Genomic DNA, 27,421 nt, shown 5'->3' with positions numbered 1-27,421 from the left:
GGGATTGGTCTCCGAATTAAACCCTCCTATGGTCATCCCGAAAGCGCACCCATTATTTTAATATTACACATATCTCACAATCGGTGGTCTGGTCGTCAGCTGGTTTCTACTGGTAGCAATCCACAGGGAGGTGGGCGATCCCCTACCGCCGCGTCCACATTCACAGGGGATGCGGGGGTTCCATGCGGTCAACCACTTGACCCACGCCATGCAGCTCTTGATTACGTTTAAGCAATAAATCGAACATAATTAAAACTGAAAACTGGTGTATGAAAGCAACAGCAGCGTTGCGCGCGCTCGATTGGTCTCATTGCATTGGGTCAGCACGCCGCGCGCTGCCTGTAGATTGCCTCATTTTGCAGCCCAGTATTATTATTCTGCGGAAAATTAAATGTGGGATAGTCTCTGGGCGGCCCCCTCCCCAGGAGCGTGTATTTTCTGCATCACAGGTGTCGGAGGTTTGCGGTTTCGGTGGTTTTTCGATTGTGATGTTTTTTTTTGTTTGTTTCTTGAAATCCATTGACCTATTGTGTGCTGTACCTTGATTGGAGTACGATTCTCCATTTTTAAGCAGGGAATTAACGTTTGTGGCATATTTACATGTAGGGTATACCGCTAAGTTCTTATGATTAATATGTCTATTAAGTCACTAGTTGGAGGCAATTTATTAAGAATTATTATAACATATACAAACATCGACTCTTTTAACACCTCTTTCAGGAGGTATTCAGTTTGTATGTTAATCAGATTAGTAACAAATAGAGAGAATTGAATAACGCTGTTCATATGGTGATGCTTTCGACAGCCATAGTTCGTCGGAAGGATCATTGTACTTTATATAATAAATTTCTACTAAAAATAGAAATAAATTTGGGTATCCTAGTTAAGTTTAAGTTCAGTTGTAAAGTTCTCCTTTTTTCAGAATATTCTCGATTGATTCTTGATAAAATGATTCATAGAGATGATACATGTATTTCTAATTCATGGTGTTCTATTTCTCTATACGGTTTCTGTTATCACGAAATCCGGCTAAATAGTCGAAGCCCATTTTTCTATAGTACACATCATTTCCAGCATTTTGAGCATTTAGGATAGCCTTATTGATCAGGCTTCCAGTGCCTAACTTTGAACCTTATTGTCAGATATTTTCACATGTAAAGCTCTAAAGAAGTTGAATGTTCAGCATACCGTAGAAATTCAAATCTGCCAATGAATGATCATAGGCAGGGCGAAAGTATTGTGATTGCCGAAGCTCAGGAAAGCATGGATTGGAACGGTATGCGAAGGTTTTAAGCAATGTAACGTGGCACAAAACTGCAACACCTCCTACAATGACCGGAAAAAAAAAAATAATTGAAAGGGGTGGTTACCTGGTAAAAGAAGCACTTCGAAGATTTGTTGAATGGTAATAATGAAGGAATACGTACCTACACTGCACCTGCCTACGGGCAGTGCAACAGATGTAACGATCATATATGAAATCCAGCAGAGGCTAGTCTTGTCGCAGCAAAAACGTGATCTTTGTGTTCGACGTTGACTGCACAGGGCATACCAGGTAGGTATGCAGGCCATTGTGGATTCGACTTCGCAGTTGCTATTCTTTCGTCAACCAATCAAGTTGGATCTAAGCCTGCGGACTGGAAAGAGGTCCTAGAGAGGTTCGTAGTAGACACAACTTGCGTGTTAACAAGTCAGGTATAGCTCCAGACTAACCCAAATACAAAAATGTCGAAAAATTCCACGGGGCGCACTCTAAATCGTGCTATTGGATGAGAAGAACAATCTGAGAAAGTTTCAGCTCAATCGGTGAAAAAATGAACTGGAGCAAATGAGTTGAAGGTTTACATAGGATTCTCAGCCCATATATATGCGAAAAGGAAGACCTCACGATTTGGCACAGAATCAAAAAAAAAAATAGTAGTTGATACTCTAAGGAACAACTTTGTAGAAGATCATATCATGATAAATCCTAATTTAGTTGCTGTTTTAGTTAACGAAAGCTGGGTGAGGACCTCTGACCCCGTTTACTTTCGGTCGTTGCATGTAGCACGTGTTTGCCGTTCGAATCTTGTGCGCTACATCATAAACAGCTATGTAATTCTTCATTGTCTCGATACCGGTCCACGTGCGTGAACAATTGAAATGATCGACAAAATAGCCGCCTAGGATGTAGCGCGTAAGTTTCGAACGGCAAACACATGCAGCACGTGACAACCGAGAGTAAACGGGAACGGCTTCAAGCCCGTTTGCAGTTGATCATCAATATGACCTTGACCTTCTTTTCTCGATTAGCCAAGATAGCTGTGTACCTAGTGTCGGTAGCGGTTGTCTCAATTGGTTTAGAATAACACTACGGCCCGCTGTTCCGGTGGTAAGAGTACACTAACAGGGCTATATGCTTATCGTGCTGGCTAGGGGTTTTAATAAAAACCTAACCGCTAACGGAGCCTGCGTGAGTACCAGGGCACCCTCCACAGTATTTGCCCTCACTGCGCTAACCGTAGCAATGACGCAGTGGACCTTAAGTCTCAATTCCGAGGCTTAATAAAAGTGGATAAATGCATGTTTTCATGAACGGAATCAAGTTTGTTACAAGTAAACCTTCATCACGAAAAAGGTGCTTCTGCCGTTTTGAGTCGAAGGTTAAAAAAGAAGGACTGGAAGTGGCACATATTCAAGAGCCATGGTCCAATAAACGGAATATTCTAGGGGTTCTGACACAAAATAGTAAACTATTTTATAATGAGCCACAAGTTTCTCCCAGAACTGCTGTCTTAGTACGTGTAACTTTAAAATGCTATCCTATTACAGAGTTTATCAGAAGGGACATTCTTGCTATCATGGTAGAGGTACCAACCACTAGGGGTAAAACTGAGATCGCTGTGGCTTCAGCTTACTTTCTTGGTGATGTTCTTGAGGTACCTCCTCCTGAGATAGCATCTTTTGTTCAATTCTGTGAAGAAAACAACAAATCGTTTATCATTGGCTGTGACGCCAATGTGCACCACACGGTTTGGGATAGTACGGATATTAACAGTCGAGGTGAGTCACTATTAGAGTATCTGTCTTCCAACAATATAGACATTTGCAATAATGATGATAAACCTACTTTTTCAAATGCAATCAGACAAGCGAGGTCTTGGATCTTACACTTTGCAATGCTGCAATCTTTGACAAGATCACAAACTGGCACGTGTCAGATGAGATTTCTTTTTCTTATCATAAATACATAATCTTCAATTGGAGTGGTGGAGATTATTATAGAATTGCATTTAGAAATCCCAGGAAGACAAACTGGGATCAATATGTAGAATTGTTGAATACGCATATATTTGCAATTGGAGAAACTATTGATTCAACCCAACAGTTAGAATCATTTTATCAAAGGGTAAATGACAGTATCATGAAATTCTTTAACAGCAATTGTTCCACCATACAATCGTCTTCTACTAGAGACGTGCCATGGTGGAACTTTAAACTGGATTGCCTTAGAAAATTTTCTCGTAAAATGTTCAATAGAGCGAAACAAACGGGGAATTGGACTCAGTATAGGAAAGCCCTGACTGAGTACAACAACGAAATTCGAAATTCTAAAAGAAAATCTTGGGTACTGACATGTGAAAACTTAAACAGTACTCCTGTAGTTGCTGGACTAGAAAAAACGCTTACAAAAGATCATGCAAATGAATTGAGAAGTCTGATGCGTGACGATGGAGCTTTTACCAAATCTCCTCGTGAAACTTTATATTTAATGATGGAAAATCATTTTCCAGGTTCGGTTCTAAGTGTGGATTCCAATGATACTATATATCTCCTATTATAAACTCTACGGAGTCAAATAATACAGTAAACACCGCCTCAAATGTAGCTGATGAAATTTTCACGAAGGCCTGAGTGGAAAATGCAATTAGATCTTTTCAGCCTTTTAAATCTGCAGGAGATGATGGGATATTTCCAGCACTGATTAAAAACGGAGAAGCGGTGTTGGTTCCGTCACTAATTGAGATGTTCAAAGCTAGTTTGAGATTGAATTTCGTTCCATCAAAATGGAGACTTTTATACCAAAAAAGGGGAAGCGAGACAAGACACATCCGAAAGCATATAGACCAATTAGTCTTTCTTCAGTTTTGTTGAAGACTATGGAAAAGGTTTTGAAAAATTTTCTCAATTCTTCTTACATAGAAGAGCATCCCCTATCTGACTTCCAGTTTGTTTATCAATCTGGTAAGTCAACGGTTACGGCACTTCATTCGCTAGTAACAAAGGTGGAAACAACGTTGCGCCTTTTTAGATATAGAAGGAGCATTCGATAATGCCTCCTATTCATCTATGAAGCGTGCCATGGAGAATAAAAGTTTCGACAAATGTATCATAGTACAGTGCTTGCAAAAAGAGAAATCACCTCTGAGCTGGGAAGTTCTTCTATAATAGTAAGGGCAACAAAGGGTTGCCCTCAAGGAGAAGTTCTCTCACCACTAAAGTGGTTCTTAGTTGTAGACGATCTTCTAAGAAGCTTGAAGGAAAAAGGTTTCAAGGTTGTGGACTTTGCAGACGATATAGTCATAATAGTAAGAGGAAAGTATGACGAAACTGTTTCGGAGATAATGCAAAGGGTCCTAAACTATTATAATACTCATTCATGGTGTATTAAGGGGGGCCTTAGCACCAACCCATCAAAAGCTTTTTGGCTTGGAGGGATACAAATTCATCCTAGTGATCGAGTCAAATACTTTGATTGATTCTGGATGCCAAACTGAACTGGAATGTTCAAATTGAGTCCGTTATCGGTAAAGCAACAAGTGATTTTTGGTTATGCTCCAAAAATATTGGCAGAAAGTGGGGCTTGTGGATTTATATTGCCGTAATCCACCCAAAAGTGACGTATGCTTTGTTTGTCTGGTGGCCAAAAACAAAAGAGGCTACCACGCAATCAAAGCTTCAACGTCTTCAACGTCTTGCGTCCATTGCTGTAACAGGAGCGATGCGCAGCACTCCATCAAAAGCTTTAGATGCGATTCTCAATCTGCTACCTTTGCACGAGTATGCAATTAGAAGCACTAAAGGAACTGCTGAGACTTTATCGAGTTGAAAAATTTATGCCAGGTGATCTTGTTGGTCATCTGAGCATTTCACAATACTTCCAAAATAGGCCTGTAATGAAAATGATTAAAGACTGGATGAAACCTGTGGAGACCATGATGTTCCCTACAAGTTGCACGAAACAACTCGTGCAGATTTGGAAGTCGGAGATCCCACTGTTTGTCAAGGATCAATTAAACTCTATACAGATGGCTCAAAAGTTGGAATAAAAACGGAAGCAGGAATCTACGGCAGTGGAATACAGATTTCAGTGGCGATGGGACACTATTCTACGGTATTTCAAGCGGAGATTCTTGCTATTTTGAAATGCGTTAATATCTACCTTGGGAGAAAATACAGATATGCAAATATTTGTATTTTTTCAGGTAGTCAAGCTGCACTGAAAGCATTGTGCGCTTACAAATGTACTTCAAAGCTTGTCTGGGAATGTATTCTTTCACTGCGCAGGCTGTGCCAAGGAAACTCTGTAAACTTATACTGGATTCCAGGTTACTGAGGCATTGAAGGGAATGAAATGGCAGACGAGCTTGCTAAAAGTGGTTCCAATTTACAGTTTGCTGGCCCATTCTGTGGTATATCAAACTGTTCAATTAAAATGGACCTGAAATGCTGGGCTGAGCAGAGGGTGATATCCAATTGGATGGATGTCAAAAATTGCAATCAGTCAAAACGATTTATAACACCAAATGCTTATAAAACGAAAAACCTCTTAGAGCTCAACAAGAGAGATCTATACATACTAGCGTGGTTCAAAAAATCGTTTTTGCTCCACACCGCTTATTCGATTCATAATCAGATTCTAAGTCTTCTCCCAAAAAATGAGCTGATTTGGTTGAATATTGAGAGTGCACAAGCCCTTCAAAGTTTGATCATGATGATTACACTATTCGATAGGCATCACTGCAATTAGCCTTGAAACATAGTAGTCATGATTTATGTGTGCTATCTTTGGCGCCATGTGCAGCAATATTGCCTGCTGGGAAGCTGAACGATCACTGTTAAAGTTTCACCAGTTGGATGAAAATCGATAACTAATTAATGAGGCGTCCGATTTGAATGTGGTCTTCAGCAAAGTTGTAGCTGATAAAGTAGCCTAGGATTACCAAGGGTCAACTTATACCCTAGGGTACTTGGGAAAATGCTACGGTCAATTGAATGAAAAACGTCCTTTTCCCATACTAATTCCCATACAAACTTTGAAGGGCTTGTGCACTCTCAATTTTCAACCAAATCAGTTCATTTTTTGGGAGAAGACTTAGAATCTGATTATGAATCGAATAAGCGGTTTGGAGCAAAAACGATTTTTTGAACCACGCTAATACATACACTGGCCTAGTAATTGGACACTGGCCGAGCAGTGAAAAATATTGGCTAGATTCGGAGTGATATCTGTCGTTTCTATAATACGGAACGTGAAACCTCGGGACATCTGCTTTGCCGCTGTGGTGCTTTATACACGCGCAGGCAAAGATTTCTAAATAGTGGTTGATTGCAACCCAGTAAGATCTGGTCTACAGAACCTGGGAAGGTCTTGGAGTTTATTGATTCCATTGCACCTGACTGGGAGACGACGCGTCGTGACAGAAGCTGTTTACTTGACATATGGTAATTAGCCAGCTAGATGCGAATATCAAAACGAAACATGCCACAAAAGTTCGACTTATTGGACGCAGTGGCTTTATTTCTCCAACAGGGGAGGAAAAAAACGGAAACAGAACCCAAGTAACCAAAAGTTCGGTTAAAATAGCATGTTTGGGCTTAATCAGCTATTCTAAGGAAGATGAATAGCATTCTATTCAGCCCACTTTTTAAGTAATTAACCGAACTTGGGCTGCAAAACGGTGAGTCGATAAGGAGAGCGTCCAATATAGCTCTGGTCCTCACAAGTTCCTACCTCATGCTTCCACGGGTCAAGCGATGACAAAGACCGCCAGCTAAGAGTTGTGTGCTTAGCTGGTAGTGCAGCCTGGGCACTGTTGTCCTTCTGACTTCAGCTAGATTGAGGAGGTACCGAGTGTCTGTTCACCAAGGAGGTGCGGCTCAAACAGCGTCTGTTCTGGCATCCAGCGACTGAGTAAGAAACGCTGCACCACGCCCAGCTAGATCCAAGGTGGTAGCTTCATCAGCGTGGTCGTCCCAGTGTTGGTTGGGACGTTAAACAGAACTAGCACGATGGCCCTCCGGCGAGACAGGAGTGTTGGCGTAGGCCCAATAAGCCACCCGTAAAAATCCCCATTGCGAATAACATAGGAGAAAATACGACTCGATACAATCGGCAAAGACCCACGCGACGAAATAAGGACTAAGATTGGAAACTTGGAACATGGAATTGCAAGTCACTAGGTTTCGCAGGATGTGACAGGATAATCTACGACGAACTACATCCCCGCAACTTCGACATCGTGGCGTTGCAGGAACTTTGTTGGGCTGGACAGAAAGTGTGGAAAAGTGAGCATCGAGCGGCTACCTTCTACCAAAGCTGTGGCACCACTAATGAACTGGGAACAGGATTTATAGTGTTGGGCAAGATGCGACAACGTGTGATCGGGTGGCAGCCGATCAACGCAAGGATGTGCATGTTGAGAGTTAAGGGCCGTTTCTTCAACTACAGCATCATCAACGTCCACTGCCCACACGAAGGGAGACCCGATGACGAGAAAGAAGCGTTCTACGCGCAGTTAGAGCAATCATACGATGGTTGCTCGCCGCGTGACGTGAAAATCGTTGTCGGCGACATGAACGCGCAGGTAGGAAGGGAGGAAATGTACAGACCGGTAATCGGGCGAAACAGCCTGCACGCCGTATCGAATGATAACGGCCAGCGATGCGTAAACTTTGCAGCCTCCCGTGGTATGGTAGTCCGAAGCACCTTCTTCCCCCGCAAAGATATCCACAAAGCCACCTGGAGATCACCCGACCATCAAACAGAAAACCAAATCGACCACGTTCTAATCGACGGTAAATTCTTCTCGGATATAACCAACGTCCGCACATACCGCAGTGCGAATATAGATTCGGATCACTACTTAGTCGCTGTATGCATGCGCTCAAAACTTTCGACAGTTATCACCACGCGTCGAAGTCGAACGCCGCGGCTCAACATCGAGCAACTTCGTAACGTAGAAGTGGCTCAAGACTACGCGCAGCAGTTAGCAGTGGCCCTACCAACGGAAGAGCAGCTTGGCGCAGCTACACTTGAAGATGGCTGGAGGGACATCAGCCATAGGTAGTACCTCGGCTACAGCACTAGGCTTCGCGACTCCGAATCACAGAAACGACTGGTACGACGGCGAATGTGAACAGTTGAAAAACGAGAAGAATGCAGCATGGGCGAGAATGCTGCAACACCGTACGAGAGCGAATGAGGCACGTTACAAACAGGCGCGGAACAGGCAGAACTCAGTCTTCCGGATGAAGAAGCGCCAGCAGGAAGAACGAGATCGTGAAGCGATGGAAGAGCTGTACCGCGCTAAGGACACACGAAAGTTCTACGAGAAGCTGAACCGCTCGCGCAGAGGCTTTGTGCAACAAGCCGACATGTGCCGAGATAATCACGGGAATATTCTCACGAGCGAGCGTGAGGTGGTCGAGAGGTGGCGGCAACATTACGATGAGCACCTCAATGGCGACGTAGCAAGCACCGAAGGTGGCGTGGTAACAGATCTAGAAGTATGTGCACAGGACGAAAGACTTCCGGCCCCTGATCTTCAAGAGATTGAGGAGGAGGTTGGCCGGTTGAAAAACAACAAAGCCGCTGGAGCAGATCAACTACCATGCGAGCTTCTAAAATACGGTGGAGAAGCACTGGTGAGAGCACTACACTGGGTCATTACCAAGATTTGGGAGGAGGAAGTATTACCGGAGGAATGGATGGAAGGTATCGTGTGTCCCATCTACAAAAAGGGCGACAAGTTGGATTGCGGGAACTACCGCGCGATCACACTACTGAGCGCTGCCTACAAGATACTTTCTCAAATTTTATGCCGCCGTCTATCACCGATTGCAAGAGAGTTCGTGGGGCAATATCAGGCTGGATTTATGGGTGAACGCGCTACAACGGACCAGATGTTCGCCATCCGCCAGGTGTTGCAGAAATGCCGCGAATACAACGTGCCCACACATCACTTGTTCATCGATTTCAAAGCGGCGTATGATACAATCGATCGAGAACAGCTATGGCAGATTATGCACGAATACGGATTCCCGGATAAACTGATACGGTTGATCAAGGCGACGATGGATCGAGTGATGTGCGTAGTTCGAGTATCAGGGACACTCTCGAGTCCCTTCGAATCTCGCAGAGGGTTACGGCAAGGTGATGGTCTTTCGTACTTGCTATTCAACATTGCTTTGGAGGATGTAATAAGAAGAGCGGGGATAAACACGAGTGGGACGATTTTCACGAAGTCCGTTCAGCTGCTTGGTTTCGCCGATGATATTGATATTATTGCTCATAAATTTGAGACGATGGCGGAAACGTACATTCGACTAAAGAGTGAAGCCAGGCGAATCGGATTAGAGGCTTTCCACAAAGCAGCACGAAAAAAATCCACTTTTTTTAATTTTGCATTTTTGATTTGCATATAATTTTGCACAGCTGTTCTAATCAATATAAATAACATTTTTTTCATATTAAAACTTTTTATGGAGTCTCGACTAACTTTCAAATAGGGCCTATGAAAAAATGGAACACATGCGAATGAAAAATCATATCTCTGAAACTGCTTGTTTGATCGGAAAATTGTCTTTGGCAAAGTTGTAGATTAATAAATGGTGGCTCTCAGAAAAATACACAATACACATTGAAAAAATTATTTAGTTTTTCTTCCGAAAAAAAATGAATTTTGTTACTAAAAATTAAATATCTCAAAAAGCTATTTTTTTGCCTTCGTGATATTTTGTGAGAATAAAGTTCATTCTGTTAGCTACCATCTGTAGAAATTTTATAATGGTAAAAAATGTACAAAAAAGTTATGGCACTTTGAACATTTTCGGTTGTGTGTTTTTTAGAGTGTATGACGAATTCACAAAAACTCGCCGTAGGGGTTTGGCAAAACTATCTCAGAATCCGATGGAATTTCTTAGGTTTAAAGACTATGTATTTTAAAGCAAGATTGCATACGTTGTTTTTTTTATGTATCTAGACTAATATTTGAAAAGGGCTAAAGTATTTGACCGTTTTTTACTCAATATAACTTAAAAATGACATTACCTACAATAAAGTTATGTATGGGTGACTTTTAGATGATCATGTGAACTTTTATAACATTGAAAAATGTCAATAAGCTTTAAAAGTCAAAAAAATGCAAATAAGAAAAATTATTTCAATTTGCAAAACATGACATTTTTGTTATTATTGAAAATTTTGCCATATATCGCAAGATGGGCACTTTTGAAGAAAAGTATTTTTGAGGTACCGTGATTTCGGGTGAAATTGATAATTGGGGTGAAATTGATTGACGTGAGGGTCATTTTCATTTGTTAAAAATATTGCTTTAAACTTAAAACAATTTGTATAAATTGACCATCATCTGGCTAAAGGATTATTGAATGATGAGTTACATGTTTTACAGTCAATTAGTCACATATTTCTGTATTAAATTAAATATTCGTTATTGCGTGTTTGGCGAATCTCAAATACCCTTTCAAACTTTTGTTACCGTGGCTGTATCGCACATGTAATGAATATTCGAATGGATGCTTTTAGCTGCCAAGTATTTGCTAAACACGATTTCATCATCAAAAATTTTATAAATATTCGAATTTATACATAAAATTGCACTTTTCCGGAAGTAATCCCTTTTTCAGTATGAAAAGTGCATACTTTAAGGCGTTTTCATAAAATTTACTAAATTTAAAACTTGAATAATTAAAAATTGAGAAACTCGTCAAAGTTTTGCGTAACATTTCGCATACTGGGGTGGTTAATTCAGGTGGAAAACATATTTTTGGCACATGCAAAACATATTTGTGGTTCGCAGTGCAAAGCAAGAAATTAGGCCCAGTGTATCGATTTCCAGAAAAGATTATAAGTTTCCAGCTTGGTTTACAGTGACTACGATCGTGTCGATTACCGGTGCGCTGCAGCGACAAGTGAGACGGGGTAGGAAACATCCAGCATAGCTGGAAAAAAAATATGCAGAGCCGAAAAAACTCCGGCGGAATCCGAGGTGGAACAGTTTTCCGCTGCGGGGGTGGGCCTTGAGCTACACAATAGCATTCGTTGCTTTGCGTTTGCGTTGATTACAAGTAAGTACGTTGAAATATTATAGTGAAGCAAAGTGTACTTGTGAAATTTACACAAGCTGTGGCTGCTGAGCTCGATTTCCGAGTGATTTAATTGAATGAGAATTTCCCCCGAGCTCCGCTGCCGCCGAAGTTCAATTGAAGATCACTTTTGGTACGGTTAATATTTATCTGAACTTTGAGTAGTAAGTTCAAAACAAGTACGAAGCAAGTTCGAAACGGAACTTTTCAAGATGTTGGTATATGTCCAACTGAACTTTATTTGTGCTTTAGAGCCACGCAAAAGTTCAACATGAGTTCGGTTAAATTTTAATTGAACTCTGCTCAAAAGTTCAAAAAAAGTTTTTTCTGGAGATCTTTTCTACTTTAATGTCGCTTTGAAGAGAAGTCTAAAGCTTGCACATGTACTTCCAAGTTCATAAACAATTCATGAGTAACTTTTTGGAGAATTAAGTTCAACGAAGCCGGAATTGAACCAAACTTGAACTTCTGAGTTCGTTCTTCAAGTGGTATCCGAACTTTTGGTTGCTTGGGAAGTCCTCATCCAGATTTCGTTAGCCAAAACAGCAACAAAATTATGATTTATCATGATATGGCCTTTTACAAAGTTGTTCCTTGGGGTATCAACTAAATTTTTTCAATTCTGTCAAATCGAACACGCCAAACCGGCATGCTGAATAAGAGACTGGAGGTCATCCTTGTCGCATATATTTGGGCTGAGAATCCATATTCCATACAAACCTTCAACTCATTTGCGCCAGCTTATTTTTTAACCGATTGAGCAGAAACTTTCACAGATTCTTCTCATCCAAAGGCATAATTCTAGAGGGTGCCTGGCGAATTTTGTCAATTTTTTTCTCACCATATAGACACTCGTGTAGACAGAACAAAAGAGAGTGGGCGGACTCCTTAGCGAGAAACCGCAAATACCGGCGTCTCCTCTACAATGTCTCACGTCGCCTTTAAATGAATTTTAAAAATAGTCCCCGGCCGCCAAACATTCTGAAATTTTGGATTTCGACTAATTTTTAGACGGAGAATACGATTATGAAATAATCTGAATACCCCTAAAGAACCCAATTCCGGCCGAGTGTCTTAGGGTTCGTTCAAATATTACGTAACGCTAAAGGGGGAGGGAAGAGGCCTAGCACTGTGTTACGCTTCATACAAAATTTCAAAATTTCCCGTACAAAAGTTGTTATGTGGGGGAAGGAGGGGGTCTAAAATGGCCATATTTTGCGTCACGTAATATTTGAATGAATCCTTAGTTAAGGTACCCAAAATGGATGCCCTGACCGTATGCGATAATTAGCGGGGAATCATGTTAGTGTTGGTACATTTTTTTCAAAGTGATCCTTAGCCGGATACAGGAGAAGGTTGACGCAACTCTCCGACGGCAGAATTCTGTCCCGGACGATCTAGTGTGGACCATATTATCACGCTCCGTATACCGTATCATCTTGGAGCAAATCAGTGAATTCCAAGAGCCTCTCTACCTGGTTTTCATTGAGTACGAAGAAGCTTTCGACCGACTCAATCACGAAAATATGTGGGTGTCTCTTAAAAAACCATCGGCCTCATTGAAGCACATCATAAGGCATTTTCGTGCAGAGTATTGTACAATGGTGTCGAATTCAAGTTTACGGATTGCAGTTAGGATTTCGACGTCCATTGTAACCTTTGAGAACCAGATTGAGTCCTTTGAATCCTAGGGGACTGGAAGCGATTCTCCTACTACAAGATCTAGGGTTCTTCAATCGGCGTAGATTCACGGAGCGAGTTTCAACCCACCAAGAACCTACAAAAGTAATGAAAAGTTTTGAGCTTCGTTCACTCGTATTTTTTTTTTTGAATTTTTCATTGAAATTCTTATCTATTCTATAGCATTTCAATATTCCTCAAGTATGGTTTCTTCATTTCATCGTTTTTGTTTTTTTTTTTCTAGTCATAAATCTTTTGTTTCAATCATTACTCAACTAACAGCTCTCGAGAGATACCTTGTTCCCAAGCACCGGCATTCATCACTCACACGGTTCCAACCGAGAACTCAACGATGCCATTTCCGTCATCCCGCCAGCCTGTTGGATAGGGGGAGATTGCTGGCTACTCAAAAGTGGTCCGAAAATTAATCCACGCAGGAGCGCAGACCGTTACTGTGACGTGATGTGATGTGGTTGGTGGCAGGTAAGTGGCGTGGATGAATTTTGTACTTTTTTTTTGTTTGCATAAACGAGCCAAAGCGGGTAGCAGAGTCCCGGGTTTTGTTATTGGCAAGTTGGGACACCCATCTATAGGTAGGAACGTGTTTTTGGTTATGATTGATTGATTGCTTGATTGATTGATGGCCGTTGCACAAATAGCAGCACCCAGGCCCAGGTATACTGTATGATGAGTGTGTTGTGGTACACACTCGTTTGGTCGGAATTGGCTCTGGGGCTACCACGCGGGGAGCCGGAGGTCCTTAGGGACCTGCTGGAGGTGTAAACCAACCGGACCGGGCGGTGCGGTGAAGCAGGACATGTAGGAAAGAAGAGAAAAAAGTAGAAGAGAGAAGAGAAAGTTTTGCTCAGATGAAAAGCTAGGAATGTTGGTATGTTTTCATTGATTGAACGGGAGTGAGTGCGGTTCAAAATTTGGGGAAGCAAAAGTTTTTAATTGCAAATGCGTGGATTAACTTTCGGTACTTTCGGTTGAAATGAATTGCCTATGCGTGGTAAAGGCACTCGTTGGTTACGTTGAGTAGGTTTTGTTTGAAATTCTTGGTGTTAATTTATTTCTAATTGTTCTGCTTTCCATTAGTTTTTCATTTTTCTCAGTTTGTTGTGTATTGTAACATTACGGATTGTAAACATTTTCCTGATTCTTTTTGATGTTTTAGGATTTTTTTCAAATAGTATACAAATGCTTGAATTACGATTATGTACATCCCATTGCATTATCCATAGAAACAAGATCGAAATGTTTTGGCTTTTTTTGTTTTCTTATGCTGGCCTCGAAAGGAGGCAATCGATGCTCCGAAAAAGGGGGGTTAGGTTGAGGGGGGTAGACAAGAGAAAGGGCTATGGGTCCGCTCGTCCTTTGTACTTCTTCCTGCGTATATAATCGATTCGTGCTGCAAAAATCATCATTTTGCAACTCGATGCATATAGGATAACTAACTATTGCCATCGTCTTATTAGTATAAATTTGAAAAGATGATAACAAGTATAATGAAACATAGTACAATTTATTATTAAAGTGACAACATTATCCTTTCCTCAGATAGAGTTTATTTTTGTCATGATTTCTTTACCTGAACGTTAAGGTGTTAACTGAGAAAAATAATAACAACATTTAGACAAAGGCTCGAACATTATACGTAAACAAAATCAGAATAAGTAGCACCGAACCAATTATATAGATATTTTCATATCCAAAAAACTTCGATCACGTTTTTGTGTCTGATGCAACACTGTCCAATGCTAAATGTTCCCCAAATATTTCATTCCACTCACATCCCATTCATATCAGCACTACAAATCGGAACCTAGAAGAAAAATATTCATATACCTGAGGAAACTATCCGTCCGTGCGCCGAGTGCCGTCGAAAACTGTCCCGTGGGGCTATCCCACTACTGCCGTTGGAGCATCCACCACTTGTTTCATGGCGGTCACCGCCACCGCCACTACTACCGGCACCGAGGGGTGCTCTCCGGCCCACACCGGGTGTCCTTCGTTTTGGCATCGGTGAGCAAGTTGTACTAACCACGGTTGGTCCCGTCGTTCCGTAGTTGTACCGACCGGAACCGATTGTCAGGGCGTCGGTGCCATAGCCGGTACTAAAGTACTGCGTCCCCAGGAGGTTGGTGCTATCGCCCACCGGGTATGGGCCCATCTCTCCATCCAGCGTACCCGTCGTGCCGAACACACGCGATGTGGGCCCCAGCAGGTTGGCGTCCCCTACCGGATAGGGCCCCATCTCACCGTCCAGCGTTCCCGTCGTTCCGAACACTTGGGATTGCAAAATTGGTAGTCTCGATTGGATGTTGTGAATTGTTTTTTTTGAGTGAATATAAATGGCAACTCTAACACGCAGGTGTCGTTTTATTTGCGGTATCACACACTGCTAGGTGGTTTAGTGTGAAGAATGAACACAACTTGGAACTGGTCTACTACTGATAGCGGGCGGGCGCGGTCTACGCTTCGCCGTGGTGACTGAGATAGAGGTTAGAATGGCAGCGCACAGTAGCATCAGCTAGCAAACGTAACGACGAAGACGTGTTTGATACAGAGAGCGCACGTGGGATTGTCCTGTGTGAGCTCTTGGTGAGGGCTGGTGCTGAGGCAGTTTTTTTTGCTGTATACATAAGGTTGTGGGACACTTTTTCTCGCTTCTGTACAAAAGCTTTCGCGATGGGTGGTTGGTTGGTTGGTCATTTCAACTTTTGTGCTGACTTGTTTCATGGCACAAGTTTGTATTCGTTTTTTTTTATTGTACAAAACTACGACCCGCTTGAGACACTTTCGGTTGGTCGCTCAGTGCCCAAGCGAACTAACTCGATTCACTTCTATATGGTGTGTAGAATGGTTTATCTTACAGCTAGGGTGAGGTGGAACTAAAATGATAAAGAAATACTATAACTTAAGGAGTGTTTGTGCTTGAGCCAGTGATTCTCAAAAAAAAAAAAAAAAAATGTGCAGTATTGTGCCATGTAAAGTATTGAATTTGTTTGGACATAAACAAATTCCATAGAATACAAATCTACAAGCCAAAACACATACGAAAAGTTCTGAGACAAATTAAATTTGATTCCCTTCTACTCATGACTGTTTGCTCATTTGCTCTACACCCCAAATATGACTGACATTTATATGCGTCTAAGAGATAGCTTGTATCATTCAGGATAATGAATAATCGACTTTTAGCAACAACAATGAACTCTTACTTAATGGACGATGAAAAACTGTAACCATACTTAACCCGTACTCAGCGTTTAACGCCGGTAAAGTAGCAGGGAAAGCAGTATTCCGTCATTATTAAAGACGACGCCGAATTACAGATAGCCTTACGTATTACAAGCGTTTCATGAGAGGTGAATTGTCTCGGAGAAATGGGTAAAAACTTTGGACCTCGGGTCTAAACAAGTAGGCTGCCACCACAACAATGACATGCCAGGAAGTCTTCGGCGTGCCAAATGTGTGATTGAAGGATCAAGTTCGACCGGAGACTGGACGGTGCCGGTATGACCTGCGTAGTCAACTTATGAACCTTGGGACCACTTCTCAAGTCCACACGCCAGCTTCTCTGTAGTTTTATAGACGATATAAGCGATAGTCATTGAAGCGGTGTTCCAATCAAAACATCTCTACACATCCTCTGTGTGTTACACTGTGCAAAACAACTAGTGTGTTCCACAGATTCTTTAAACCCTGCGCACACCAAGCAGTCCGGAAACCCGCATGATACTATCTGGAGCAGCCATGGTCTGAAAAGGGCTAGTGCTATGTGGAAAATTACTTCCCATGGCACGTACTTTCCAGCTTACTAGGGTAGATGTCGGTCTAAAGTGCCTACCCCAAGCTAGGCCGCCATACCTAAGTATGGAAGACGCGGCACTCACCAGAAACTTGCGTTTACTGGTATACACCGCAGGATCATTGGACATCATCCAGGACAGTGCCACTATGGCTGAGGAGGCACCTTTGTAGGAGTAATCGACATGGCTACCAAAGGTGATCTTATCGTCGAACGTCACCCCCAAGTGTTTGGCGAAGTGCGTCGAGGTTATATTGCAATGACCTTTCCCAATCAATGCATGCTGCTCTGACTTCTGGTTGTTCACAACGACCATTTTAGTTTGGTGGTGAGTCAATTCTAGTTTCCTTATTCCCTTATTCACAACCGCGATCTAGTTTGCAGTCATCTACACCTCTTCGAATCATTCAAAGTATACTACAGTAGCAAAGCTGGTGATGGCCACGCCCACAAAGCCTTGTGGTACTCCTGAAGTCATGCAAAAGAACTTCGGATCGAGCTGTGTCGTATCTCAGTACTCGATTCAAAAAAATAGTTTTCGAAAATCTTCAGGCTTTACTCATAGCTAGGAGCATAGGAACGCATCCCCTACTGCGAGGATAGCAAATTCCATCCTTCTTACGCTGGGGAGGTATCTCCGCAGTTTTAGTAACCAGAAACATAGATAGTGTCTAAGGGTGCTTAGACACTATCTATGTTTCTGGTTACTAAAACTGCGGAGATACCTCCCCAGCGTAAGAAGGATGGAATTTGCTATCCTCGCAGTAGGGGATGCGTTCCTATGCTTCTCCTTCCGGAAGCCGAACTACTTGTTCGAGAGATCATCTACACCCCAAGCATATTGATCTATATACCGACGGGTCACCGGGTGGTTTCTTCGCCTTTTGCAATAAAATACCATGATTTGCCGCCTCCAAACCTTTGTGAAAACTCATTTACTCAGATATTCACTCCATAATAGATCTGAACATCTCGGCAACCTTTCACAATCCCCAAAAGCATATCGATTACCCTCCCATGATGCCATGATTACCCACCGAAAGTTGACCAAGGACTCGGGACATGACGCGGGATGAGCCCCTCGATGATCCCCTTCAACATCACTGGAGACTGCTCGATGGGAGTAATTAAACCGCGTATCTTAGCCATTGGAACCCGGCCAAGAATAACACTACGAACCACTTGTTTCGGAGGTTGAAGTCCACCAAACTGGGATCCCATTCTTACGACTGTGCCAAGAGGTGAATAGTCGAAGGGGTACGATGCTTACGGCAGAGCAAAATCATGACGTACTGCTGAATATACTGAAGTCAATCCAGACTGAGATCTTCGCATTCGTGGGGAGCCCACATAAGATTCGCCGCTGCAAAAGCCGCGCTCAAGACCGAGATACGAACCCGTGGGGTGACGCCTACAGGATCGTTATGGCCAAGACGAGAGGTGTGATGGCTCCTACAGAGCAATCTCCAGAGATGTTGGAGGGGATTATTGGAGGACTTCTTCCGCGTCATGATCCTAGTCCATGGCCTCCTTTCGTAGGACAGCCGGGGACTGGGGCTGGTGATGAGGAGAGGGTCACGGATGTGGAACTTGTGGGGATAGCTAAGTCCCTTAGCGTAGGTAAGGCCCCAGGTCCGGACGGAGTTCCGAACCTGGCCTCAAAAGTAGCTATTGCAGAGGCTCCCGAGATGTTCAGGTCTGCTATGCAGAAATGCCTGTACGAGGGAGTTTTCCCAGAAGCTTGGAAGAGGCAGAGCCTGGTACTATTGCCAAAGGCGGGGAAACCACCCGGAGACCCGTCGGCATATAGACCAATATGCTTGATTGACACGGCGGGGAAGGTGCTCGAAAAGATCATCCTCAATAGAATGTGAGGGCGAAAATGGTCTTTCGAGCAACCAGTACGGCTTCCGAAAGGGGAGGTCCACCGTTGTCAGTTACAAAAACCGCCGAGAAAGCACTCGAGCCTAAGAGGAGGGGAATTCCCTTCTGCGCGGTAGTGACTCTGGATGTAAGGAATAACTTTAATTGCGCCAGCTGGGCTGCTATTGCCGATGCGCTCTTGCGTCTGGGGATACCGGCGTACCTGTACAAGATTCTCGAAAGTTACTTTCAGAATCGTGTACTAGTTTACGACACGCAGGTGGGTCGGAAGTGCTTTCACATAACCTCAGGAGTCCCACAAGGTTCCATCCTGGGTCCGGTGTTATAGAATGTCATGTACGACGAGATGTTGAGGTTAGAGTACCCAGTGGGAGTGGTGATTGTCGGATTTGCCGACGACATTCCCAACAAACATTTTTGTTGTATAAGAGTGGAACAAACCACTCTTAAGCAAACTTGAGCTTAAGAAACTGTTATTCAGCTAGTTCTGTTTCTTGGGTTAGGCTCGAAGTCTACGGTGAAACGATCGAGGAGGTAAAGTTGACTACCAACCACTCGATCAAGGTTGTGGAGGCGTGGATGCGGTCCAGGAAACTGGAGCTGACTCACCACAAGACAGACAACCTGAAGTCGGAGCAGCAGACGGAGATCAGTGTCGGAGAGTGCACTATCCTGTCAAAGCGCTCCGTCAAACACTTGGGCGTGATGATCGACGATAAGCTTACCTTCGGTAGCCACGTCGATTATGCCTGTAAAAGAGCTTCCACAGCTATTGCGGCACTGTCCCGGATGATGTCCAATAGCTCTGCGGTGTACGCCAGTAAGCTTCTGGCTAGTGTTGCTACGTCTATATTTAGCTATGGCGGCCCGGCGTGGGGCACCGCGCTAAGTACTGAATGCTACCGACGGAAGCTGGAAAGTACTTACAGGCTTATGTGCCTGCGGGTTGCGAGCGCGTACCGTACCGTGTCACACGACGCTCTCTGCGTCATTACTGGTATTGTGCCTATCAGCATTCTTATCAGTGAGGACATGGAGTGCTTCGAAATGCGCGGCACAAGAGGCATACGCAGGACTGCAGGATGGCCTCTATGGTCAAATGGCAGCGCGCGTGGGACAGTTCTATAGGTTGATACCGAGGGTAGATAGTTGAATTAATAGGCGCCATGGGGAAGTTACATTCCACCTAACACAGGTCCTTACAGGTCATGGTTGCTTCCGACAGTATCTACACAGCTGAAAGTCTCTCTAATAAAGACAAATCAATCAATCAGTATCTACACCGTTTCGGGCATGCGGATTCTCCCGAATGCCCAGTGTGCAATGGTTTAGAGGAAACGGCGGAACACGTTTTGTTCGTGTGCCCGCGTTTTCGCACAATGCGTGACCGCATGCTTGCCACATGCGGGGAGGACACAACTCCGGACAACTTGGTCCAGAGGATGTGTAGGGATGAGTTTGGTTGGAACGCCGTTTCAACGGCTATCACCCATATCGTCTGGGAGATACAGAGGAGGTGGCGCGTGGACTCGGAGAATGGCTAGTCCAGATGCAGTACAAGAGGTGGTCCAGGGGTTCGGAGTCGGCTTCGTAGGTCATACCGGTGCCCTGCGGTCGAGATCGACCCTTACAGCGATTAAGTGGCCGCGGAGAGAAAGTTCCGGTAACGGTGCTGTCGTGGCGTCGGTCTACTGGGTTGGATCCGAACCCGCGGTTGGAAAGGGGTCCCCGGCAAGGGTCGGGGCAGGTGGAGACCCTGCTGTCAGCAACCTTCTGGTGCAGCTGATAGGGCCTGAAGGGTAGTGATACCCTTGCTTTCAGCAGGTCAGATCAGGTTGCACGTGGGCATCAGTTCTTGATGTCTGCAAAGCAGTTGAGCGCGGGCGGGGTTGACCCTGCCCGCCTTCCGAGGACAAAGGGAGTGGCGAGGACCTCACGGGAAACTGGCTAAGCGCCAGCATGTTACCGTGATGGACTCTCCAGAGCGAGTCATCGATGTTCGTTGCTGCTAGGCTACGCAGCTAACCTTGAGGGTGCGATGTGCACTAGACCCTCTCTGAAGCAATACCTTCTTGGTGGTTCCGGAGAGACGTAGGGTTTGGCGACCATAGGAATGTGTTTAGTGGGTACGAGGAGAGAGTAGTTCTGGCTTTTACTTTTGTTGTAGAAGACGGCCTCAGCCCCACACTACCCTAACCTTCCTGTTAGGGTGTCTGTTGAGCTGATTATCCCCCTATGGTTTAGAAGAAAAAAAAAAAAACAGGTGGAAGAAGAAGAAGCCAAAGAAGAGGCCAGGCAGAGTAGTTTTCAGTAGTAGGGATAGGGGTGACATTCTCTTCATCAAGACCGACGAGATCAAGTACTCAGAGGTCCTGAAGGCGGTCAGCAGCGATGCTGAGCTCCGGATCTGGTACCTTTGACTGGAACACCACGTGCAAGGGCCCCGCTTACAATTATTTGGCGGAGAAAGTCCTGGGCGAATGAGTAGACGACATTCACAAGACGCGACACGCGAGACAAGACATAACACTTATCGTTCTTACAATCGTCAAAGGGTTAAAATTACCTTTGTTGTCGACCGGTTTCGGGTGCGATGTTACCCATCCTCGGGACAATGTCCGACTGGCTACGTCGAATGATTGTACGTTGTTCGTACTCGTCCGAGATGAAGAGAAATCAGTTGATCGTCGTCGTTTTTACCAGGCCAAAAAGACCTGATGTAATAGGGGGGTCATCTTCGTTCATCAATGGCTGCGTTTCGTTTAATATGAGCATAGGCTCCCAGGCATTGAGATGCGAAGCCTTTCTAACTGCCTTGATCAGTTTCGCATTCTTCCAGTCTATGCTATGCGTAGAAGCTACCGTATGTGCTGCAACTCCGGATTCGTTGGGTTTGTTGTTTTCCACTGCGTTTTTATGTTCTTTCAAACGTACCTTGACCTTGCGGCGTGTTTGACCGATGTAAACCGCCGGGCAGTCGTTGCAAGGTACCTGATATATGCCAGATTGCTCTTCCGGTGGGACTTTGTCCTTCAAGTTACACAGTAGATCGCGTAACGTGTTGTCGCTCTTACACTCCCGTTCAAAAGTTTGGGGTCACCCCCTCAAAAACATGTCATTTTTTTAGGCCCATATCTCCGCCAATTTGCGTCCGATTTCAAAACCCTAGGTTCCATTCTAAAGATAATAAGTCAAAGAAACTTTGAACATGATTTAAAAGAAACTTTTTCAAAAAAAATTGTATGTAAACTTAACCCAAAGTTGCCAAATTTTCTAAGAAATGAATATAAACTTACTGCAGTGTTGCTGAAAGTTGGGTCGACCAAAATTTAAGATGAGAGCGGTAATATGACCCATTTTCTATTAGCTTTCATTTGCTTTTTACAGAACTTAGCTAAAAAATCTAGAAAAAAAGTTATTAAGTAAATTAATCCTTGATGTCATCGACCAAAAGTTTGGGGTCACCTCTCAATATGATGTATCGGTCAAAAGTTTGGGGTCACTATCGTAAAACATGGAAATGTGATTTGTTGATATCTTTGTCATCTTTCATTAAATTTTAATTCTTCTTGGCTTATTTGAAACAAAATGAATAATACTTACTGCATAGACATTGAACCACACATATTTGTTGAAATTTACATACTCAAACTTAACGTAAAGTTGCCTCATTTTTTGGGGCGTGGTAAAATGTGCTAACTTTACATAACATTTTTATATACAAAAATCGTTAAATACGTTAAGTTGAAGACATCAAACGTAAATTTAGTTAATTATCTTTGAAATGAGCCAAAAAGAATTAAAATTGAACTACAGATGACGAAGATATCACCAAATCACTTTTCCATGTTTTACGAAAGTGACCCCAAACTTTTGGCCGATACATCATATTGAGGGGTGACCCCAAACTTTTGGTCGATGACATCAAGGATTAATTTACTTAATAACTTGTTTTCTAGATTTTTTAGCTAAGTTCTGTAAAAAGCAGTTGAAAGCTAATAGAAAATAGGTCATATTACCGCTCTCATCTTAAAATTTGGTCGACCCAACTTCCAGCGACACTGCCGTAAGTTTATATTCATTTTTTAGAAAATTTGGCAACTTTGGGTTATGTTTACATACAATTTTTTTTGAAAAAGTTTCTTTTAAATCATGTTCAAAGTTTCTTTGACTTATTATCTTTTGAATGAAACCTAGGGTTTTGAAATCGGACGCAAATTGGCGGGGATATGGGCCTAAAAAAATGACATGTTTTTGAGGGGGTGACCCCAAACTTTTGAACGGGAGTGTATGTACAACATGAAGTCCTTGTCGTCGGAGTGTATTTTTAATTGGATTTGTGACTTTCGGGTAGAATGGGAGACTGATTCTTTTAACTTCTTCTGTTGCAGGTTGTAGGGTCGTGATGTTCTGCCGGCGTATTTTCCGTTTATGTTTTTGGAGAATTTTGTCTACGAAACCCTTATCGTAGCCGTTAATTTCAGCTGCTTTAAAGATCCGAGACTCTTCGTTAAATTCAATGTTATCCATGGGCACGTTGTGGAGTCTGTATGCCATTGAATGAAATGCAGCTTTTTTCTGTGTGCCGTAGTGGTTAGAGTAGGCAGTAATGTATCGATCGGTTGATGTTGGCTTTTGATAAATACCAAACTTTAGCATGTCATCATCGTTTCTACTGATCAGTAGATCTAGGAAGGGTAATTTTCCATCAACCTCCTTCTCGACAGTAAAGTTAATAATGCTGTGCTGGGAGTTAAGCATTGCTAGCGTTTGGTCCAAATAGCGCTCTTTGAAGGCCGGGGGGGGTTGCAAAAACATCATCTACATAGCGCTGCGGAACAGGAATAGCTTAGTCTTCCGGAGGGAGAAGCGTCAACAGGAGGATCGATATCGCGAAGCGATGGAAGATCTATACCGCGCAAAGCAAACACAGAAGTTCTACGAGAAGCTGAACCACTCGCGCAAAGGCTTTGTGGCACAAGCCGTCATGTGCCGTGACAATCACGGGAATCTTCTCACGAGCGAGTGTGAGGTAGTTGAGATATGGCAGCAGCATTACGAAGAGCACCTCAATGGCGACGTTGCAAGCACCTTCTGGCCCCTGACTGAAAAATAACCTTTGACCGGAAAGGATAAAAGTCGTTCATCGATGTTAGTTTCTGTAGCCCTTGCCTAGCAAGTAGTTCAACTTGGATGGTAGGCTATGCCTGCACTCACAGCGTCCAGCTGGCAGCTCGCTGCAGTATGGACTACAACAACAGCAGACAGCGCCGAAGGAAGGGGCAATCAGACCAAAAGGTGAAAAACATTATACTTCAACGACAAGGTATTCAGGGAGGCGCTCCAACGTGAGCGGTACTTACTCGGTGTAATCGGTAATCAGTTGGAAGCGATGCTGTAGCATACATGCCACTATTCTTAGGAAATTCCGCCCTAGAAATGGGAGAACATCGGCGTTCTTGTGGACGCAAGCTATTGCGAACCTGCGCTGCGCCTGTCTACGGTCATGCCGACGGATTTAGTGAGCACGTACTGATGAGGAGCGGGATGAGCAACGAGTGCCGTTTCCGGCTACCAAAGTCGCGCTCAAGACCGAGATAAGGACAAGCAAAAGTGCCTGTGTAAAGTGCCAATAGGACCCCGTGGGGTGACGTCTTCAGGGTCGAGACACTCGTCTGCGTGCGTGCGTGTACGTATGTATGTGTATGCAACAGTACGAAATAAAACTTGCCACTTTTTTATAGCAAATATCACCTGATTGAGCCAAAACATTTACTAATAGATTGTGGTTCAGCTCTATCGAAATTTGTTTGGATAATGTTTTTTTTTAACTATTTCGGAGATATTGAAAAAGGTGTGTATGTTTCCACAAAAGAAAACTCATTCCCACCAGAAAGACAACTTCATCGCTAGGTAAATTAGAATGACCCCATTTTGCGTTGAGAATCACTGGTTCAATTTATACAAACATAAAATTAAATAAAATAAACTGCAGATATTTATAGTGCTGATATTTCTTGACGCATAGTGATCAAATAAAAGTAAAGAAAGTGGTATTCTGCAACCGAGATGTTTGCTGATCTACGTTCTACGTTTTTTTGTCATCATCGTTGGATAGTGGAACCACCTCACGCCCAACTCTCAAATAGTAGAGGATTCTGGCGCCACACCGTATCACATGGCTCTTGATGGCGGCACGGCGTACGTAGTTGTTAGAGGATGACAAGGCCACTATTTAGGTATTCAAAGTGTGCCACACTACTGGCTATAAAAACATATGTGTGTATTAGGGGGCCTACACACCAGTCAAACGGTTGGTCAAACATCGTGTGGCCAAAAAACAGTTCGCTCAGATTGACGCAATGTTTGTCACAATCTATCAAACATAGCTCAAGTCTGAGCGAGTTGTTCGACCGTGCGGCCAGGTTTGACCAACCGTTTGATTGGTGTGTAGCCCCCCTTACAGGATGTGTCACTTTTGGCGGCATCGTCGCCTGGATAACGTGCGGTGTGCTGCTGGTGGTATGGTGGTGTAGAAGGCAAATGCGGTGAAGTTTTCTGTGAGTTTGCTGATGCAATGCAGATTTTTAATGCTGCGCCAAAAAAAAAGCTGAGGTTGGGCTATGCTTGTGGGCGATATGTGCAGAGCTGATGGAGCAGCGTGGCGAATGGCGATTGGTGTTTCCTTGCTCGGCGGGGAACTTTCTGTACGTGAGATGAAATTGCTAATGGATGGTGCATGGCGATAATACATTTTTATTGGAAGCATATTTTTGCCACAAGGGTATGCAATTTGGCAAAAGAAAGCTTTAGGGTTTTGATAAGAATGCTGTTTGTTTGCTTTTTCATGTTGATAGAAGTGCAACGAACTGTCGGATAGTGGATGCAAAAAGTAATGTAAACTGAGCACCAAGAGGTGTGGAGTCTTAATCTTAAAATGCTGTTTTACTGCTCTATGGCACGAACATTTGGTTGCGCAACCAAACAACGTATGAAGTCAACGAGAAAATATGCTAGAACACTAATCCCGAGATCATCACATCACTAATCCCCATTTCCGATTCATCCCACCCACACTACTTCCCACATTTCCGCTTGTTCCCTACAATTTAGTGCAGACCTGTTCAGCACTTCTCATTTGCAAAAAGCCGTGTAACGATCGGTGTACGTGTTTAGAATTTTATCGCACCGCTGCAGTATCATAGCATTTCCACATTTTTCCTACACCACATTGCCCTTTGGCCGGCTTCTCCCGTGAAGATAACGCACACGCTGCCCTACGTGTTCTCAGGTCATGGTTGCGCTCTTCCGCCGCGTCACGGTCGTCGATGGAGGTGCGCGGCGGTCATGACTCACAGTCCTAGTTCAGGGGGCGTATCCTCCTGCCAACGCGTATTCAATCCTCCTGACTGCTAGTGTGAGGAAATCTGCGCTCGTAAAGCCGGAACCCAAAGACGAAACAATTAAGATAAAAACCGGAGGAACTGGGGCGTGCGTGTGCCAAAGGGCAAGACAAGATTGCTGCGAATGAGAAGGAGTGTACGCTCGCTATCTACTACCCCTAGATACTGGAAACAACGGCTCGGCAGGCAAAGACGGAACCGGAGACGAACAAGGAAATGAAATGAAATTGATACGTTTGAGTTGCTGGGCAAGTGGTGACCAGCGACCCGCAATGACGGGACATCATCTTTGGTGGAGAGAGGGCGGGGAGAGAAACGTGGGAATTATGCTGGCCTTCAGCGATTTCCTTCTTTGTTACATCTGGAAGAGGGGGATTCAAGACGGACAGCGCGGTTTATACAATGTCTTCATTGCAGGATGTGCCAGTGAAATTATGAATACATTTTTCAGATTCAAGTATAAATCTTGAATTAGAATGATTTTTGTAAAACACTTAACAACATTCGTCGAACACGACATAAATACATAGGTTTAGTTAGACAAAACAGCTTATCCCAGGTCACAGCTGAGGAATTTGTCACCCCAGATGATAATATTCGGGTCATTATTTGAGGATCAACAGCAGATATGCAAACGACAGCAACTACGAGACGAACCAGCGCTCCACAAAGACCACAGTACACACGTAGTTCCGTGAGGCAAATCGCTACTGTGCTAAAAAGTACAGTAGCTTACTAAGCATCCTTAACCAGGATATTTTGCCATAGGCCACATACAATCAGATCATCTACTGTGTATTCAACTATGGTGGATCTTGTCAAAACGCTTAGATTTTGGACGCACCCGCAAAGAGACCGCAAAGATCGTGTACGCCTCAGAAAACAAAAACCAGCGTGAATGCGAAGCTAACTGGATAGCCGGATATTGCAAAAGTTAGTCGATTAATACAGTACAAGTAAGGAAATCTATCAACCAGGCTTCCGGTGAAATTGTGAAGCCCGCTGAACTCCGTGATCTATCGGAAGTCAAAATAACTAAGATTGTCGACGTCAACGCCCACGCACCTCGGTTGAGTACTCTTGCGCAAAGATTGTGGCTAAATGTACAAGTAGAGGATCAAGGGCTGACTTTTCAACTTCAGCTTAATAAACCTGCACAGTCCTCACTCCGGAAGCACTGATGATGACAAAGACGCATTTAATGCGCAGCTCGAACGCGAGTACGACCGCTACCCAAACCTCGACGTCAAGATCATCATAGGAGACCTATGCA

At 43.6% G+C, this 27,421-nt stretch overlaps 1 protein-coding gene across 21 annotated transcripts in view; it reads right to left on the bottom strand.

The window, feature by feature from the left end:
* Positions 1 to 27,421, bottom strand: part of LOC109428702 (glucose transporter type 1) — a 916,963-nt gene that overhangs the window by 15,591 nt on the left and 873,951 nt on the right. For 14 of the 21 annotated variants that reach the window (XM_062852201.1, XM_062852202.1, XM_062852199.1 and 11 more), the window contains one exon: positions 14,896 to 15,336. The exons of 5 other annotated variants lie outside the window; for them this stretch is intronic. In XM_062852201.1, the coding sequence (XP_062708185.1) occupies positions 14,896 to 15,336 (441 nt within the window). Of the gene's footprint in view, positions 1 to 13,343; positions 13,819 to 14,895; positions 15,337 to 27,421 lie in introns of all 21 variants that reach the window. 2 more of the 21 variants (XR_009997807.1, XR_009997808.1) reach the window with 2 other exon arrangements.

This window comes from Aedes albopictus, chromosome 2 (assembly GCF_035046485.1).
Source record: "Aedes albopictus strain Foshan chromosome 2, AalbF5, whole genome shotgun sequence".
Classification (NCBI taxonomy): Eukaryota; Metazoa; Arthropoda; class Insecta; order Diptera; family Culicidae; genus Aedes; species Aedes albopictus.
Note: the sequence above shows the minus strand (reverse complement) of the source record. Positions and strands in the feature narration are given on the sequence as shown.